The sequence below is a fragment of the Myiozetetes cayanensis genome, unplaced genomic scaffold, assembly GCF_022539395.1.
Source record: "Myiozetetes cayanensis isolate MyiCay16 unplaced genomic scaffold, myiCay2020 scf1, whole genome shotgun sequence".
NCBI lineage: Eukaryota > Metazoa > Chordata > Aves > Passeriformes > Tyrannidae > Myiozetetes > Myiozetetes cayanensis.
Genome location: NW_026086604.1, coordinates 1,002,799 through 1,017,731, shown reverse-complemented (window position 1 = coordinate 1,017,731; position 14,933 = coordinate 1,002,799). Strand labels below are relative to the sequence as shown.

At 48.1% G+C, this 14,933-nt stretch overlaps 1 protein-coding gene across 15 annotated transcripts in view; it reads left to right on the top strand.

Annotated features, from left to right (window-relative positions):
- The window catches only part of ADGRB1 (adhesion G protein-coupled receptor B1), a 285,060-nt gene that overhangs the window by 126,330 nt on the left and 143,797 nt on the right, over positions 1-14,933 (top strand). For 12 of the 15 annotated variants that reach the window (XM_050313265.1, XM_050313255.1, XM_050313326.1 and 9 more), the window contains 4 exons: positions 64-171; positions 6,344-6,508; positions 8,458-8,623; positions 12,469-12,641. In XM_050313265.1, the coding sequence (XP_050169222.1) occupies positions 64-171; positions 6,344-6,508; positions 8,458-8,623; positions 12,469-12,641 (612 nt within the window). The remainder of the gene's footprint in view (positions 1-63; positions 172-6,343; positions 6,509-8,457; positions 8,624-12,468; positions 12,642-14,933) is intronic. The other 3 variants (XM_050313272.1, XM_050313367.1, XM_050313372.1) reach the window with 2 other exon arrangements.

The window sequence follows — 14,933 nt, the reverse complement described above, 5'->3', positions numbered from 1 at the left end:
TGTAGTGAAAGATCTTGCAGAGTGAACCAAGGTGTATTTACATGACCCATTACCTTGCCATAGCCAATGGACGCTATAATTCCAGAAGCCAATCGCTGAGGTCCACAGATAACAGAAAGCGAGAGGACCCTGACGATCTGCAGCACTACGGGTACCCTGCACCTCAAATAGGTAAGCTCTGACCTCCCCCAGCGGCCCCTGGAGCTGGCACTGCCTGCTCCCTGCACTCCCTGGCTCACTCACTCTCTCCACTGTTTCAATGACCCCTCTAACCATCACTTCCCCCCCCCACCCAGGTTACTGCAGGGGAAACTCTCCCCCAAAGGAATGCTCATCACCCAGTTTGTTCCCATTCCATCGCCCTGCAGGGTTTTGTGTTGGTGCCATCGGCCAGAGAAGGCAAAAAGGGTTAGACACGAAGTCCCAGCGAGGCCACACATCTCACAGACCACTCCTCATCCCCCCTGCCTGAGTCACACACATCTGAGCCACTGCTTTGTGTGAACCATCTAAGCAGCCGTGGTTCATGAAGCCAAAGCTGACCTTACTGCAATGCAGTCCCTTTGCTGAGGTCCATGTCATGCCTTCACACCGAGTGTAGGAGAAGGCAAGCAGGGACTTGGTGAGGAGAGAACAGGACTGATCACTGTCACTGGGCCTTTAGTGCTGTGCTTGTAAGTTCTGCAGCAGGACCTTCCACCCTTCTGCAACAGCAGAGGGTGGTGTGGTATGGGAAGATGGGAATGAAGTGGGCCTGGATCCGTGCCAGCTCTAATCTGCCCCAACCCTGGAAGTGTCCAAGGCCTGGTTGGGTGGGGCTTGGAGCAACCTGGTCCAGTGGAAGGTGTCCCTGCCCAGGGCAGGGGGTTTGGAACGGGATGATCTTGAAGGTCCCTTCCAAGCCAAACCATTCAATGATTCTGTGGTTCAGTCTGGAAAGGTTTTGTGCTCTCCCTTCGTGGCTTCGTTCCCTGGCAGGATCTCAGGACATCGTGGGTCTTGGGCAAAGCAAGGTGTACTGAACCTGGCCACAGGTCACAATCATTGCCCAGTGGCCTGGCAAGCATTTTGTGCTCTAGAAAGGCTTCAGAGAAGTGATTCTATTATGAGTGAGACTGGGTCATATTCTGGTGCAGATCAGCTGTGCTCCATCCAAACCATCAGGACTTTGCCATGGTACAGCAGGGACCAGTGTCAGGAGTCTGTGTGGGGTGGAGGCTCTGGGTGTGATCAGGCAATATGGGGGGTTGTGGCTTTCAGCACAAGGCAGGGGATGGTCTGACTTTTCTTGCTACCCTCCACAAAACTGCTCCCTGCAGTGGGAGCAGCTCCACTGTCTGGAGGATCTGTGGCAGCTGGCAAAAGGCTGCAGGAGAGGGAGGACGTTTGCACCTCTGTAATCTGGTGAATCTCAGCTTAACCTCTCAGTTGCACTTGAGGAAGAGAAGGCACTCCAAGGCAGGTCCTGTGATGTCTCCTGTTGTTCCTGCTCTGCCTGGTCTCAGGTGCTTCCTCAGAGCTCTGTTCCAGCCTGTAGCTCAGCCATCAGCTTCATAACTTGGCATTTCTTCCCGCTTTGGAGCTGGATGTTGGATCTGGGCTCAGTGACATCTCTGTTAACTCCCTGCCGTGGTGGGCACTGCTGGAGCATGGCTGGCTTAGGCTGTGCTATCCCTGAATGCAGCATGAGCTGGGAGATGTGCACTGTCCTGCTGCAAAGCTTCCCACATTCCTGTCACTGTCCCAGGAGCACCAGCTACAGCCAAGTTGTTCCAGGAAAGCAGAATGGAGATGTAGAGACCAGTCAGAGGGTACCGTCCAGCAAGGGATTAGATGGAATCTTTAGCTGGGGAAACCAAAGCAAATCCCCCACTTTCCCTGGCTGTGGGCACAGTTTGCTAGGGATAAGCCACGTCACTTCAGCTCAAGGCCTAGAAAAATATGAAATACAAAACTCACGCCATCCAAAAAGGTCTAGGGATGAGGGGACAGCACTGCCCAGCTGAAGAGCAGCATTTTCTCCTGCCAGCCCTTCATCTCCCTGGTGCCCAGGTCCTGCTGGCCCACAGGCTCTGGCACAGCCGTGGTGCTGCTGCTGCCCACGTGTCTCTCCCAGCAATAGCACAGGAGCGAGATCCAGCCCAGCAGGTCCCTGGCACAGGCCCTCCCAGCTCAGACTGCTTCCAGGAGGACTTTGCCAGCAGAAGGATGCGAGCAGAGAGGTGTCTTGCACGGGGAGAGATGTCAGATTGACAGACAAGGCTGTGGCAAAGAGGGCTCCTGGCAGAGGGATGACAGGGATGTGCTGCTCCATTAGCGCCCAGGGAAGGAGTGTCATGGAGAAGCTGCAGGCACTGATGGGGACATGCAGCCAGCTGAGCTCAGTTACTCTCAGGGCTGGCTAGGAACTGGAAAGGATCCTGGATTGCAGTGGTACATCCCTGTGGAGTGATATCCAGCCTGTCTCATTCTGCGGCACCTGCTGGACCCTCTCCAGCGGCTGCAGCTGGATCTGTGGGAGCAACAAGGGCCATCTTCCCGCTTCAGATGGGGTACTGACCCCTGTAAAATCCTTTGGGACACTCCTGGTCATCCCCAAGCTAGTCTGGAGCAGCACAGGACTAATCAAAGGTCAACCATGCAGAGGCAGGCACATCATGATGGAGAGCAGAGCAAGGCCCCTTCTCCTCTGGGGGTGGAGATAAATTTAGTTGAGTGCATCAGGGGTTGGAGCACCTCTGCTCTGGAGACAGGCTGGGAGAGCTGGGACTGTTCAGCCTGGAGAAAAAAAGGCTCTGGAGAGACCTTAGAGCCCCTTCCAGAGTCTAAAGGGGTTCCAGGAGAGCGGGAGAGGGACTTCGGATGAAGGCTTGGGGTGATAGGACAAGGTGCAATGTCTTTAAGCTGAAGAAGGATACATTTAGATTGGATTTTAGCAAAGAAATCTTCACTATGAGGGAGGGTGAAACACTGGAACAGGTTGCCCAGAGAAACTGTGGCTGCCTCAGCCCTGGCAGTGTCCAAGGCCAGACTGGACAGGGCTTGGAGCAACCTGGGATAGTGGAAAGTGTCCCTGCCCATGGCAGGGGGTTGGAATGAGATGGTCCCTGAGGTTCCTTCCAACCAAATCATTCAATCTCTGGCAGGCCTGTTATAACACAGCACTGAGCTGTACTAGGTGGCTTTCAAGACCAATGAGCACGGTAGACTTCTTGCCATTACATCAAAAAAACAGAGCCAGGATCCACTTCTGGGATGAATAATTGGAATATGTTTCATCCAGTAATTTGTACTTGCTGCCATCTGACCCACAGGACGTGCAGAAATTCTTCTCATCCACGGTTTTGATGATGGGCAATATTCTGCTCCTCCTGAGTGGAGAATGAGACAGCTTGTCTCATGCCTGAGAGGGTCCAGAACTGGATCTCACATGGTTTGAAAATTAGTTGAATTTCTGCAAGGCTTGAAACTTAGTCTGGGTGCAATGTCCCAGTAGACTGAGATAAATTGCTTAGTTCAAAATGACACCAAACCCAAGGGAGTAACCGGCACTTAGAAAATAAACTGTACTGTGGGTTTAAAAGCCAGGGATTGGTGCAATGTGAGAGATGATAATTGAGGAGATTTGCTTCTAAGCACAGCTATTTGTGCTGTGAAAGGGCAGAAGCCAGAAGTAATAATGAAGAGAACGAGGCAGGAGAGGTGGAATTTGGTTCAAAGGTGCCATTCACTCATCAGCTGACACAGTTACTCTTGTCTGAATATGGAGATTGCAAAAGCCCACCCGGGTCTGAGGGGGGAGGTGATGGGATGGCTGGGGGAGTGGGCTCTCCAAGCCGTGAGGTGCTGATGGAGGAGGTCCCTGTGTCTCTGCAGGCTCCCTCTGTCCCACCTCTGGCCTCCCAGAAAGACTCTGGGGCACAAAATGGGAGTGTTTCACTGCCAAAATCCCCCAGCTCCTTGTCTTTGAGGGACTGGGTGCTCTGGGTGCAGATGCTGGGGAGGTTCCTCAAGGCTGATGGAGGATATTCAGCAAGAATTGGAAGGACACTGTCAGTCCATCCATGCAGCATCCAGGCAGGCAGGGAAGCAGGAATGGTTGGGATCTGTGGGCTAAAAAGGGATCTCCTGGAGTCTGGGCCACTCTGGATGGGAAATGCTGAAATGATGGTACCACAAAGGAAATTTGCTCCTGGTGAATTTGGAGCATCCCAGGACTGTCTGTCTGACAGAGCCAGTCCAGCTCCTTGCTGGAAAGGCAGGAAAATTACCAGGGAAATGCAGATCTCTGTGTATCAGGAGATCTGAGAGCTGAGACACAGGATATGGGAACAATGTTTTCTTGAAGCCCCAAAGCCTCAAAACACACAGTGCCTCCCACACATCCCAGAGAAAGACCTTGGTCCATGACATCCCTGTAACTTGAAACAACCGGGCAGATTAATGGAACAAGACACAAAAGCAGAACAGTATTGAGCAACTTTGGCTTAATGAACAACAAATCCCATTATTATCATTACAATGGCATAGGTGGGGTAGGGAAAGACTCATCCTCACCTCCGCCTCTTTCTGTGTCCAGCCAATAAATGAAGGAATGAAAACCTGTCCATTTTACAGCAAAGTCAGGTCTTCCTCTACACTTTTCCCCCTCAACAGGCAGGTATTAGTTCCCCAGGCTGCAATTAGTGGGCATATATTTAATTCCCAACAGCCTGAATGGCAGGAGATACTCAAAGCAGGCGTGCTGAAAAACAAACCAAACAATGTATATAACCACCCAAAATCCCAGTGAGTATCTTGATGAGGGACACAAACACTTGAAATCCTTCATAAAATTCCATAGTATGTGGAAAACAATAGTAAATAAAGATGCCACCTCGAGGAAAAAGCCAGACATGCACAGCTTTAGGCAGCACTGGGCAGTTTGGTGGTCTCCAACCCTTACAGTCCCCATCCCAGCTCTGTGCTGACACTGCTTTTCGTGCAGCTGGTTTATAACTCTCCCCGAGATCTCAGGCTGAGATCTCCAACTCTTTCATGCCCCACGTTGCAGCTGGTCAGTTGAACAGAGCATCTGCTGTCCAGCTTTCTTTGGGAACAGGGTGGTGGTGTGGGATAACACATCCAAGTGCTGGGTGCAGCCCAGGCTGTGCTGTCCTGTAACCCCCAAGTCCTGCTTACCTGTCTCACCCAGCTCTGTGATACTTCTTCTATCATCCACAGTCTGCCAGATGCATCTGTTTGGGACGTGACATGGTGTGGTCTGATGCTCTGTAGAACTTGTTGCTAGAAGGGGATGCCCCTCTGTGATGCATCAGAGATGTGCTGGTGTTTATTTGTGCCATATGCCTGTGTACTATGCATACCAAATGCTGCATTCCAGGTTTATCATGTGTAATTATTAGTAATCCATGGAAAAGCTGAGAACCCAAACAATGCATGGCTTAATTAAATGAGACAGAGCCAGCTTTTGTTTTTCATGTGGGGAAGAAAGGCATTTTGTCAAGGGTAGACTCATGCCTATGAAAACTAATGGAAAACTGTCCTTTCCCAGCCCATGTAACACTTATGGTGAATTATCTGGAGGTTGTGGCCTGCTGAAGCACACCCAGCAGGGATATTAATGACAAAAGGACTATATCTCATTGCTTTTCACTCTCATTTTTTGCTCAATGGGGTATTTTTAGTTTCCTTTCCAATGCTGCCCCAGCAGGTAAGAAGTCAGTGGGACTGTGTGATGCCCTGGGAGAGTCAGCCTTGTCCTTTGTCACATGCTCAAAGCAGATCTCCACAGGCAAAGGAGATGTTGAGAACATTCTGTGGGATTCCTTCAGCTGACCCTTCTCAGGAACAGTCATCTTCTCCTTTGTCTGCTCCTCCTCTGCCAATCTGTGCTGGCAGGGGCTGTGAGAAGGCAGGGAAAGGAGTTAAATCCTTAAAACTGATCAATTTATGGACACATTTGCTATATCTGACTAATCACTGGTGCTTAATTAGTGTTCTCTCTGAGTAGGTGTTACATATCCCACATGGTTCTGCAGTGGCTACTCCACCTCGTTATCAGTGGTGGAGCTTGTCCTGTCCTTGATGCTTCCACAACACCCTTCCCTAATTTCTTGTGTGTTTCTGTGCTGTAGCTCTACACAGCACCACCACCCCCTTTAAAAAATCCCTTTAGCCCATTCTCAGCCCTCACCTTTTCTCACCAACCCCCTCACACCCATTTCTCACACCGCCCGTCGGACGCATCGCGCAGCTCCGCAGACCTCCAGCGCCACTTGGGAATCTCTACCCTGGAGATCCGGGTGCCAGAGGTCCTCACCTTCTGCTCCAACCCCAACAGGTGACCCTGCAGCAGAGGAGTGGTCCCCCTGGAGCGTGTGCTCGACCACCTGTGGGGAGGGCTGGCAGACCAGGACCAGGTTCTGCGTGTCGTCTTCCTACAGCACCCAGTGCAGCGGCCCCCTCCGGGAGCAGAGACAGTGCAACAACTCTGCCGTGTGCCCAGGTATCCGTGGGCACCAGGGGAAGGGAGGTGCATGGAGGATTGACTGCCTGTGGTCCTCTCCACTGTGATACTTCTGGAAAACCCCGGCAGGGAAGTTGTGGCTGCCCCGTCCCTGGCCAGGCTTGGATGGGGCTTTGAGCAACCTGGTCCAGTGGGAGGTGTCGCTGCTCATGGCAGAGTGTTGGACTAGATGATCTGTTAGGTCCCTTGCAATGCAAACCATTCTGTGATTCTTGAAGGAAGATGGTTTTTGTTGCCTCTTCCTTCTCTTTTCTTCCTTAAAGCCTCACACAGAGACCCTCGTCAGACCAAGCACCATGGGATAGGCACCTGTTTTGCCTGGTGTGGACAATTCCACGCTGCCTAAAGTCCATAAGCACAGGGCACCTGAAAGGCAGGTGCCCTCTGGGGTATTTCCAATATGAGGCAGACTGTGAAAGATCTTATCCTTAAGAGGGATTACCCACAGGGAACGTGTCTCTCCAACCTTAGATATCAGCTTTTCAGGGAGAGCTTAAAAAACCCAAACAAAATATCAACGAGACCCTTCCCTTGCCTCCATAGTGCTTCAACTTTCCTCCCCATTTATTTTGTTTTGGGAAAGAGAAGCACCAGGTGACTCAGTTGCTCATATTCCAACTGGGCATCAGCAACAACCAGTGCAAAATCAGGGTGAAACACTCAGGATGTTGGTAGGTGATGAACTGAGAAATCCATCACCTCTGTTTTCATACTCCTTCTCCCACAATTTCGATGAAATTGTACATTCTGGGGAGACTGGAGCCTACAAGAAAGATGGAGAGGAACTTTTTACAAGAGCATGTAGTGAGAGGACAAGGGGGAATGACTTCAAACTGAGAGTAGGTTTAGATTGGATATTAGGAAAAAATTCTTCCCTGTGAGGGTGGGGAGGCCCTGGCACAGGTTGCCAGGAGAAGTTGTGGCTGCCCCATCCCTGGGAGTGTTCAAGACCAGACTGGACAGGGCTTGGAGCATCCTGGGTTAGTGAAAGATGTCCCTGCCCATGGCCGGGGGTTGGAGCAAGACGGTTTTTTAAGGTCCCTTCCAAACCAGGCCATTCTACTATTCTATGATTCTATGATTATTTGGAAGATCAATTCTGTTAAATTGTGTTATTCATGTCTCCTGACCAGCAACATCAGTGTCCAAAAGCAATTCTACAATGGTGAAACCACCACCTGTGGTGAAAACACCATCCACGTTCTTTCCTGTATTTCCTTCTCTAATTATGCCTTATCATGCTCAAGGCCTGGTGACAAATAGCTTGGAACACCCTTTCCTGACACTGGGAGATCAGTCACTGTTAGAAACTGATGAAGGACTGGAAGAGTACCTGTTTTTTGGGGGTTTCTTCCTTTCCTGAAATGTTACTGATTTGGCATTTGTTTTTCCAGTAAAGCTGGAAGGGATAAAGTCCCTCCAGAGAGATCAGTGCATTCTTTTGACATTTGGTCTCTAGAGATTACAGTGACTAAACTTCCATAAATATCTTGGCCAGATTAGATTAGATTAGATTGGAGAAGATTAAATTAATATAAATTAGCAGGCTAATTAGATTAGATTAATGTAGGTTAGATTTCTAATTCCAGGAGTTACCAGTGATGCTTTGAGCACTGTTGGAGCTTGTTGCCCATTCTATTTTACTCTTCCAAATCTCCCTGGCTTTGGCCCTGTGGTGCCACTGACCTATGACAGTAATCGAGGCTACAGCTTTCCTTAAAAGATATAAAATGTTGTAGCCTTTGACAATCCAGTGAGAAAATGTGCTGAGGGGCAGAAATAAGGGTAAGAAGTGAAAAAATGAGGGCGATGGTGTTTCCTTAAGTGTGGCGGGGGTTTGTACCTCTCACATTTTACTCAGAAAGTGACGTTTTAGCTCAAAAATCTAAAAAAAAAAAAAACCTCACTCCTTTCTGCCTCCCTGGCAGTTCATGGCACCTGGGATGAGTGGTCTCCGTGGAGCCTGTGCTCCTCCACGTGCGGGAGAGGCTACAGGGACCGGACCCGCACCTGCAAACCCCCCCAGTTCGGCGGCAACCCCTGCGAGGGCCCCGAGAAGCAAACCAAGTTCTGCAACATCGCGCTCTGCCCAGGTAAGGACAGTGACAGATTAAAAACCTCCCCCCCCACCTCCACTCCCAGCAGGTCCCTCCCCACGGCTCTGAAAACGCCCTCACACAGCTCAGCCAGGTCCGTGGGGGACTCCAAAGGAATATTGCACAGCCCGCACCGCCCCGAGGAGGATCCTCTGTAAGGAAAGGGCTCGCTGAAGGAGCAACCTAAAGGTGCTTTCTGGGGTTATTCAGCTCTGAGTTTGCCCTCTGTAATCATCTCCCAGACGACACCTTACACAGGTTGGGTCTATTTCCAAGGCCATCTTAAGCTTCTCACCTGTTCTCTCCATTGAGTGGTTTAAAGTTATTTTGCCTGTGCTTGTTGTTGTGCTGGAATTAATCAATAGTTCTACTTGCTTGTAATATATGTGCATTAATTCACTATATATGCAAGTTTAGTTCACTATGTATGCAAGTTTAATTCACTATATATGGAAGTTTTCTCTGTAGCTGGTCCTGCTTTGGGTGCTGAGATGGACTAAGACTCCTGATGGCCTTCCCTGCCAAATTTTAATACTTTTAAGCACTTCTTCCCTGCCTCTAGGTTTCAATTCCAGATGCCTCCCCCTGAGTTTTGCTTTTAAAACACCAGAAAGAACCTCAAGATGAAATTACTTTTACTACCTGGAAATCCCTTTGTGCTCCTGTGGCTTCCTTCCTCTGAACCAGACTGGCCCAGGATTTACAAGAGAGCATCCCTTAATTTAGCTCTGGTTGTCCTGCTGAACACGAGGGAGCTCCCCAAAATTCCCTCCCTCTCCCAGGGTAATGTCAACTGACATTTTTCCAGTTTAATGAGAATCATTATGAGACATTATTATGTCCCCGGAGGAGGAGAGGGATTGTGGGAGTGATGAGAACTTTGTGAAAACATTAGTGAGAAGCCTCCTGGCATTTCCCATCGAGTTTTTGCTCCAAGTAACTATCCTTGGATTTTTTGGCCGCTGCCCAGAAGACTCTACTTGGAATGAGAACATCCCAGACACCAAATCGACTCTGTCATAAAAGAAGACAAATTGAAGAAGTCAGAGCTGGCACTGCTTGGGCAACAAAGCATACCCTGAGTTAACATTGATCCATAATTAATTTAAATACAAATAAATACGTGGAATGGAACAGCGGTGGAAAAGACAAGCAGCCCAAACTGCGAAGGCTTCAGCTCTAATTAATGCCACAAAAGGCAATCAGGGCCTTGGCAGTGCCAAATGAGAGCGGCGTCGGGGGAATCACTGAAGCACAACAATGGGTGTTTGTCACACCAGGCACTCACAGTGCTCATTACCACCCTGCTCCGAGGGTTTATTGCCACAGCTGATGAAAACGCTCTGCTGCAGGGACAACGGAGCCTTTGTTCCTCAGGAGCAGTGGGAACCACAGGCTGAGCTCCAGGTCCTTCGAGGAGGGAGGAAAGGAGGAAGACAATGCCTGCCTCTGCACAGCCAGAGAAAGTTTCTGGTAGACCCACACCGTGGTGGGAACAGTCTGGGCTGTGGCTGGGGTGGAAAACCCTCAGCATCCTGGCCAAGAGGCGTCTTCCCATCAAGTGCAAGAGGCTGGTGCGGCCACTGCAGTTTCTCCGTTGTTTAAAACATCTCTGAAATTACAGCCTGATTAAATTTAAAAAAAAAAAAAAAAAAAAAAAAAAAAAAAAAAAAAAAAAAAAAAAAAAAAAAAAGAAAGAAATAAAATTACTTGTTCAAGAAGTGTTTGGACAACACCCTCAGGCACATGGCGGGATTCTTGGGGTGACCAGTGCAGGGCCAGTTGGACTCGAAGATCCTGATGGGTTCCTTTAAACTCATCATAATCTACAGTTCTGTGATTGTATCCCTCACTGAATGACCAAATTATGGGTTTAGCTCTTTTATTTTCCTGCTTCCAGTTGCTGACACTTGTGGCAACCAATCACCACTGCCACAGCAGCGGGGAGGTTGTTGGTTAATTCAACTCTTTTTTTTTTGGTAAATGCAACTTTTGTTGGTAAATGCACCTTTTTTCATCAATGAAACTTTTAATGTGATAAATACAATCTCAGTTTTCCAACATAAGGGAAAGGTAATGAGGGGCAGACATCGTCATTATTAGGAAGGAATTCTTCCCTGGGAGGGTGGGGAAGGCACAGGTTACCCAGAGAAGCTGTGGCTGCCCCATCCCTGGAAGTGTCCAAGCCCAGGTTGGATGGAGCTCTGAGCAACCTGGGCTAGTGGAAGGTGTCCCTGCCCATGGCAGGGGGTTGGAATTGGATGATCTTTAAAGGTCCCCTCCAACTCAAACCATTCTAAGATTCCACGATCAGTTCATGGAAAATTAACAGCTCTGCCTTCAGTCAGAAAAGCCAGGTAATTTATACCTGGTAGGACCTTCTTTGTGGAGTTTTGGATCATTTCCAGAGAAGAATCACCTGTCAGACACCTCAGTTTGCATTTCCCCTCTTTGAGATTGATAAGCACTGGCACGGTGCCTTGAATTTGTGCACAATGAAAGTGTCAATCCTGGATTGCTAAAAACCAGCACCTTTTGGAAGTACCTTTCTGCCTGCCTGATTTTTCCCGCCTCCTGAGCCCCTCTGAGTTAACAGTTGTTCGTTTGGATGGCTTTTGACGTTTTTTTTTACTGAGTTTTTGCAAACAAAAAGCTGCTCAGCTGCGATGGGGATTATCCAGGGCTGATGGAGTCCTTGCAGATTTCACGGGGGACCAGTTTGCATATATTTTACTTGGACAGGCAAACAAAGCCAAAAAAAAACCCCAAATGAGCTGCAATCTGCTTTGAGCCGGAATTCAGACTTTTCAGGGATTCAGGTTGTATTTCTGAGTGAGACCTGGCAGCTAATGAGAGCTAAACAGAGCATGATGACCGCTGCTAATGAGCAAAAAGTGCTGCAGGAACAGCAGAGTGGGTGATGGATCTGTCGATCTGGGACCAATTAGGGTGTAACTGCCACACTTGGGAATGCCTCAGCCCTTACCACGTTAATAAGATGTATTCCTGTTTCTCTCCAACCCCGTCCCCATCATAACCTCCCTCCTCTATTAAATTATCAGAGACACTGCTGTGTAGAGACACATCAAACCTGTCAGTGTTAATTCAGCTGTGAGAGAACTACATTGACCACACACACACACAAACACACACACATACACTCTGCTCCTGGTCTCGTGTTGGAGCACGCCTTTGCTCCCACATTTCCTGGCTATCAGCGTGGATTCCTGTGGATGACATTGTGATTGAAGTTTTCTGCACGTGTTTTCATAAAGAACAGAGCACTGGGTTCTTGAGAAAGTTCTTTCCCTGTGGACTCGTCCACTGCTTTGGTGAAAAGTGGGTTCCTTAAAAAAAAAAAACACTGATTGCCCCAAAATGAGAAATGTCCTGGTAATCTACTGATTCCTTCAAAGTGCTCAGTGGGAACATGATCTGTGATCCATGCTTTGATGTTATGTTGGGATCAGTAATATTATTACTTTCAGCTTTTATGCTGGAACGTGTAATATCAATAATTTCAACTTTTCATGTTGGAACGTGTTACATCAATAATTTCAACTTTTATGGTGTTGTGTGGAGTGTGGGACACAAAAATGGGAATGTTGTGGCACTCGCATCCTGTTGAAGCAAAACATTCCAGCTGGAGGCTGCAGAGGGTCCCGACAAACCATGCTGCCAGGTTATCCAAGCTTTTTTTGGGGTGACCTTTGCCCTCTCTCACGCTGACTCTAGTTCGTCCCTCCCCTCCTTGATCCGCTGCAGGCGAAGGCTGGAGTGTCTTGCACATTCCCCTTTCCAGAGGGAGCGATTTTCACATTCTGTTTGTTTTCCTTCTTTGGGCCACTCAGTGGACGGCAACTGGAACGAGTGGTCGAGCTGGAGCTCCTGCTCCGCCTCCTGCTCCAACGGGACCCAGCAGAGGACCAGGGAGTGCAACGGACCCTCCTATGGCGGAGCCGAGTGCCAGGGACACTGGGTGGAGACCAGGGACTGCTTCCTGCGCCAGTGCCCAGGTCGGTCACCAAGGAATTTTCTCTCTTTTTTTTCTCTCTTTCGTGAAGTTTTCCTTCGGGCAAGACTTGCACCATTTGCAGCAGTGGTGCAGGAACAGGGAGGTTTGAGTCGTACCTATGGACCATGGCAGCCTAAAATCCTATTGTAAAAGAAACCTCTAAGATTCAGTTTGTGAGTTTTAGAAACCAGGTATTCCTTGATTCCAACACCCTGGAAGGAGTCCAGGATGCCCAGGGTGCCCTGGGGATCAGCTCACCGAAGTGCACACAGAGGTGTCTCCACTAAAGCTTCTATGTCAACATTACATTGATGCCTTAAACTCTATACTATATAAAACTTTAGTATAGCTCTTTTAGTACCTTTTAATACCTACTTTTTTAGCTCTCTAGTACCTTTTAGCACCTTTGTATGAGATTTCCAAAAATGTTTAACGTTCCTTGCTGAGAATTCCAATGGACAAAGATTTGAGCAAAGATTCTCCAGCTTATCTGAAGAAAATGTTCTTGGAATAAGACATAACAAGGGGCACACCGCTTGATATAACCAAGTCAAAACTACTCTGAAGCCTTGAAGCCATTCCAAGCAGGACAGAGATGATGATGAGGAGGACAGGGATGAAGGGGTGGTTGTTTTGTAACCACCAACTCAAATCTGGGAGGTGTGTCTGAGGGTGGGACAACAGGACAGGCAGTTTTGGTAGTGAGTGTAACCCCTGAGGTAATGTCCAGATATCATAATGAGATGGGATTATAAAAATTGTAAAGGCCTATGCTGTGGGTGTGTGCAATATATAAAGGCACCACAGTTAAGGAGCTGCTTTCTACCTTTCTGTACTCAAAACTGTCCAGAGAATTATTTCTCTGATTTTAGGCACCAACACGATTACTCATTTTCAGTTCCCCGCCTTCCTGTTACATATTCATGACATTTCCCACCACTTATTAACATATGTACAAATCCTTATAAGGTCTTTGGGGGGCTTCATCTGGGGGTCTTTGGTGGTCTTTTCTGTCTGGAGCCCCCAAAGCGACTGCCTGATGACCCTCTTGCAGACAATACACCTGGTTATAGAGTAACTGGGTGTTGCTTGGCTGCTGCCTCAGTTCCCTCCTTTTGTTTCTTTGCTTTGCTTGGTTAGCCCTTTCAAATCACTTGGCTCAGCTACAGGTAGTTTTTGTGGTACATTCTGCTGAAAAATCTATTAGTTCTTGTTACATCTCAAAACTCTGATATCAAAATGCTCCAGGAGACCCCAGAGCAGTGAGTGATTACCCACAGGGAATGTGTCTGTTGTAACCTTGGATATCAGCTTTTCAGGATGACCTTAAAAAACCCAAACAAAATATCAGTGGGACCCTTCCCTCTCTCCCAGAGTGCTTCAGCTTTCCTCCTCTTTTTGTTTCTCTTCTCCCTCCGTTTCAAGGCTCCTGGTTATATTTGAAGCAAACAGGGAAGCATCTCCCATTGTATCTCAACTTTGAACATTATCTGTGACAAGGTCTGGAACAACAAACCTTTAGTTCATGTCTATCTACGACTTGTCACTTTACTCATCTCTCTTTGAGTTAAAATAATAATAATAATGACAGAAATAATAGCAATAATAAGAAGGATAATTATAGTAATAATAATAATAAGGGTGATAATAATAATAAGGGTGATAATAATAATAAGGATAATAATTCCTGCTGTCCCTGCTTCTGTTGTTGGTACCTTACATTTAGAATAATCATCTTGTCTTCATACCATGGACCTTGAGCTCCAGCAGAGCAGTTTCATGCAGGAGAATCAATGAGAATTAAAGCAGAGGCCAGAGCACACCTAACACCAGAAATGTGTGTTTCTCAGACTGGCACCAGCTCTGTGGAGTTGCAGGTGCAGTTTGCTCCTCTTTTTTTTTTTCAGAAATCTTGGGAGAGGCCATTTTAATGGAAACACTTTGGTCAGCTGGTGTGGAAAATATTCTGAGCTGTAAAGAAGGCTTTGAACAACCAGAAACCTTCATTGATCAGGAACTAAATTTTATTGGCGTGGTTCTCCTGGCCTGTTCCCTGCCTGTCACTGAGTACTTCTATCCTGTTAGGCCATGGGTTTGAGAAGGACTGCACTCCTGAGATGGAGAGTCCCTTTCTCTCCTTTCTGAGGGAGCAGGGACAGCCAGAAACAGCTCAGCCTCTTTTATGCACTTCTCATACCTTGCTCAGGTGACAAAATACTGATTTTTCCCACTCCACAAGCATAGAAACCTGTAGCTCTTCATCCTGGTCTACTGTTTCCTCAGGAAAGCCCTG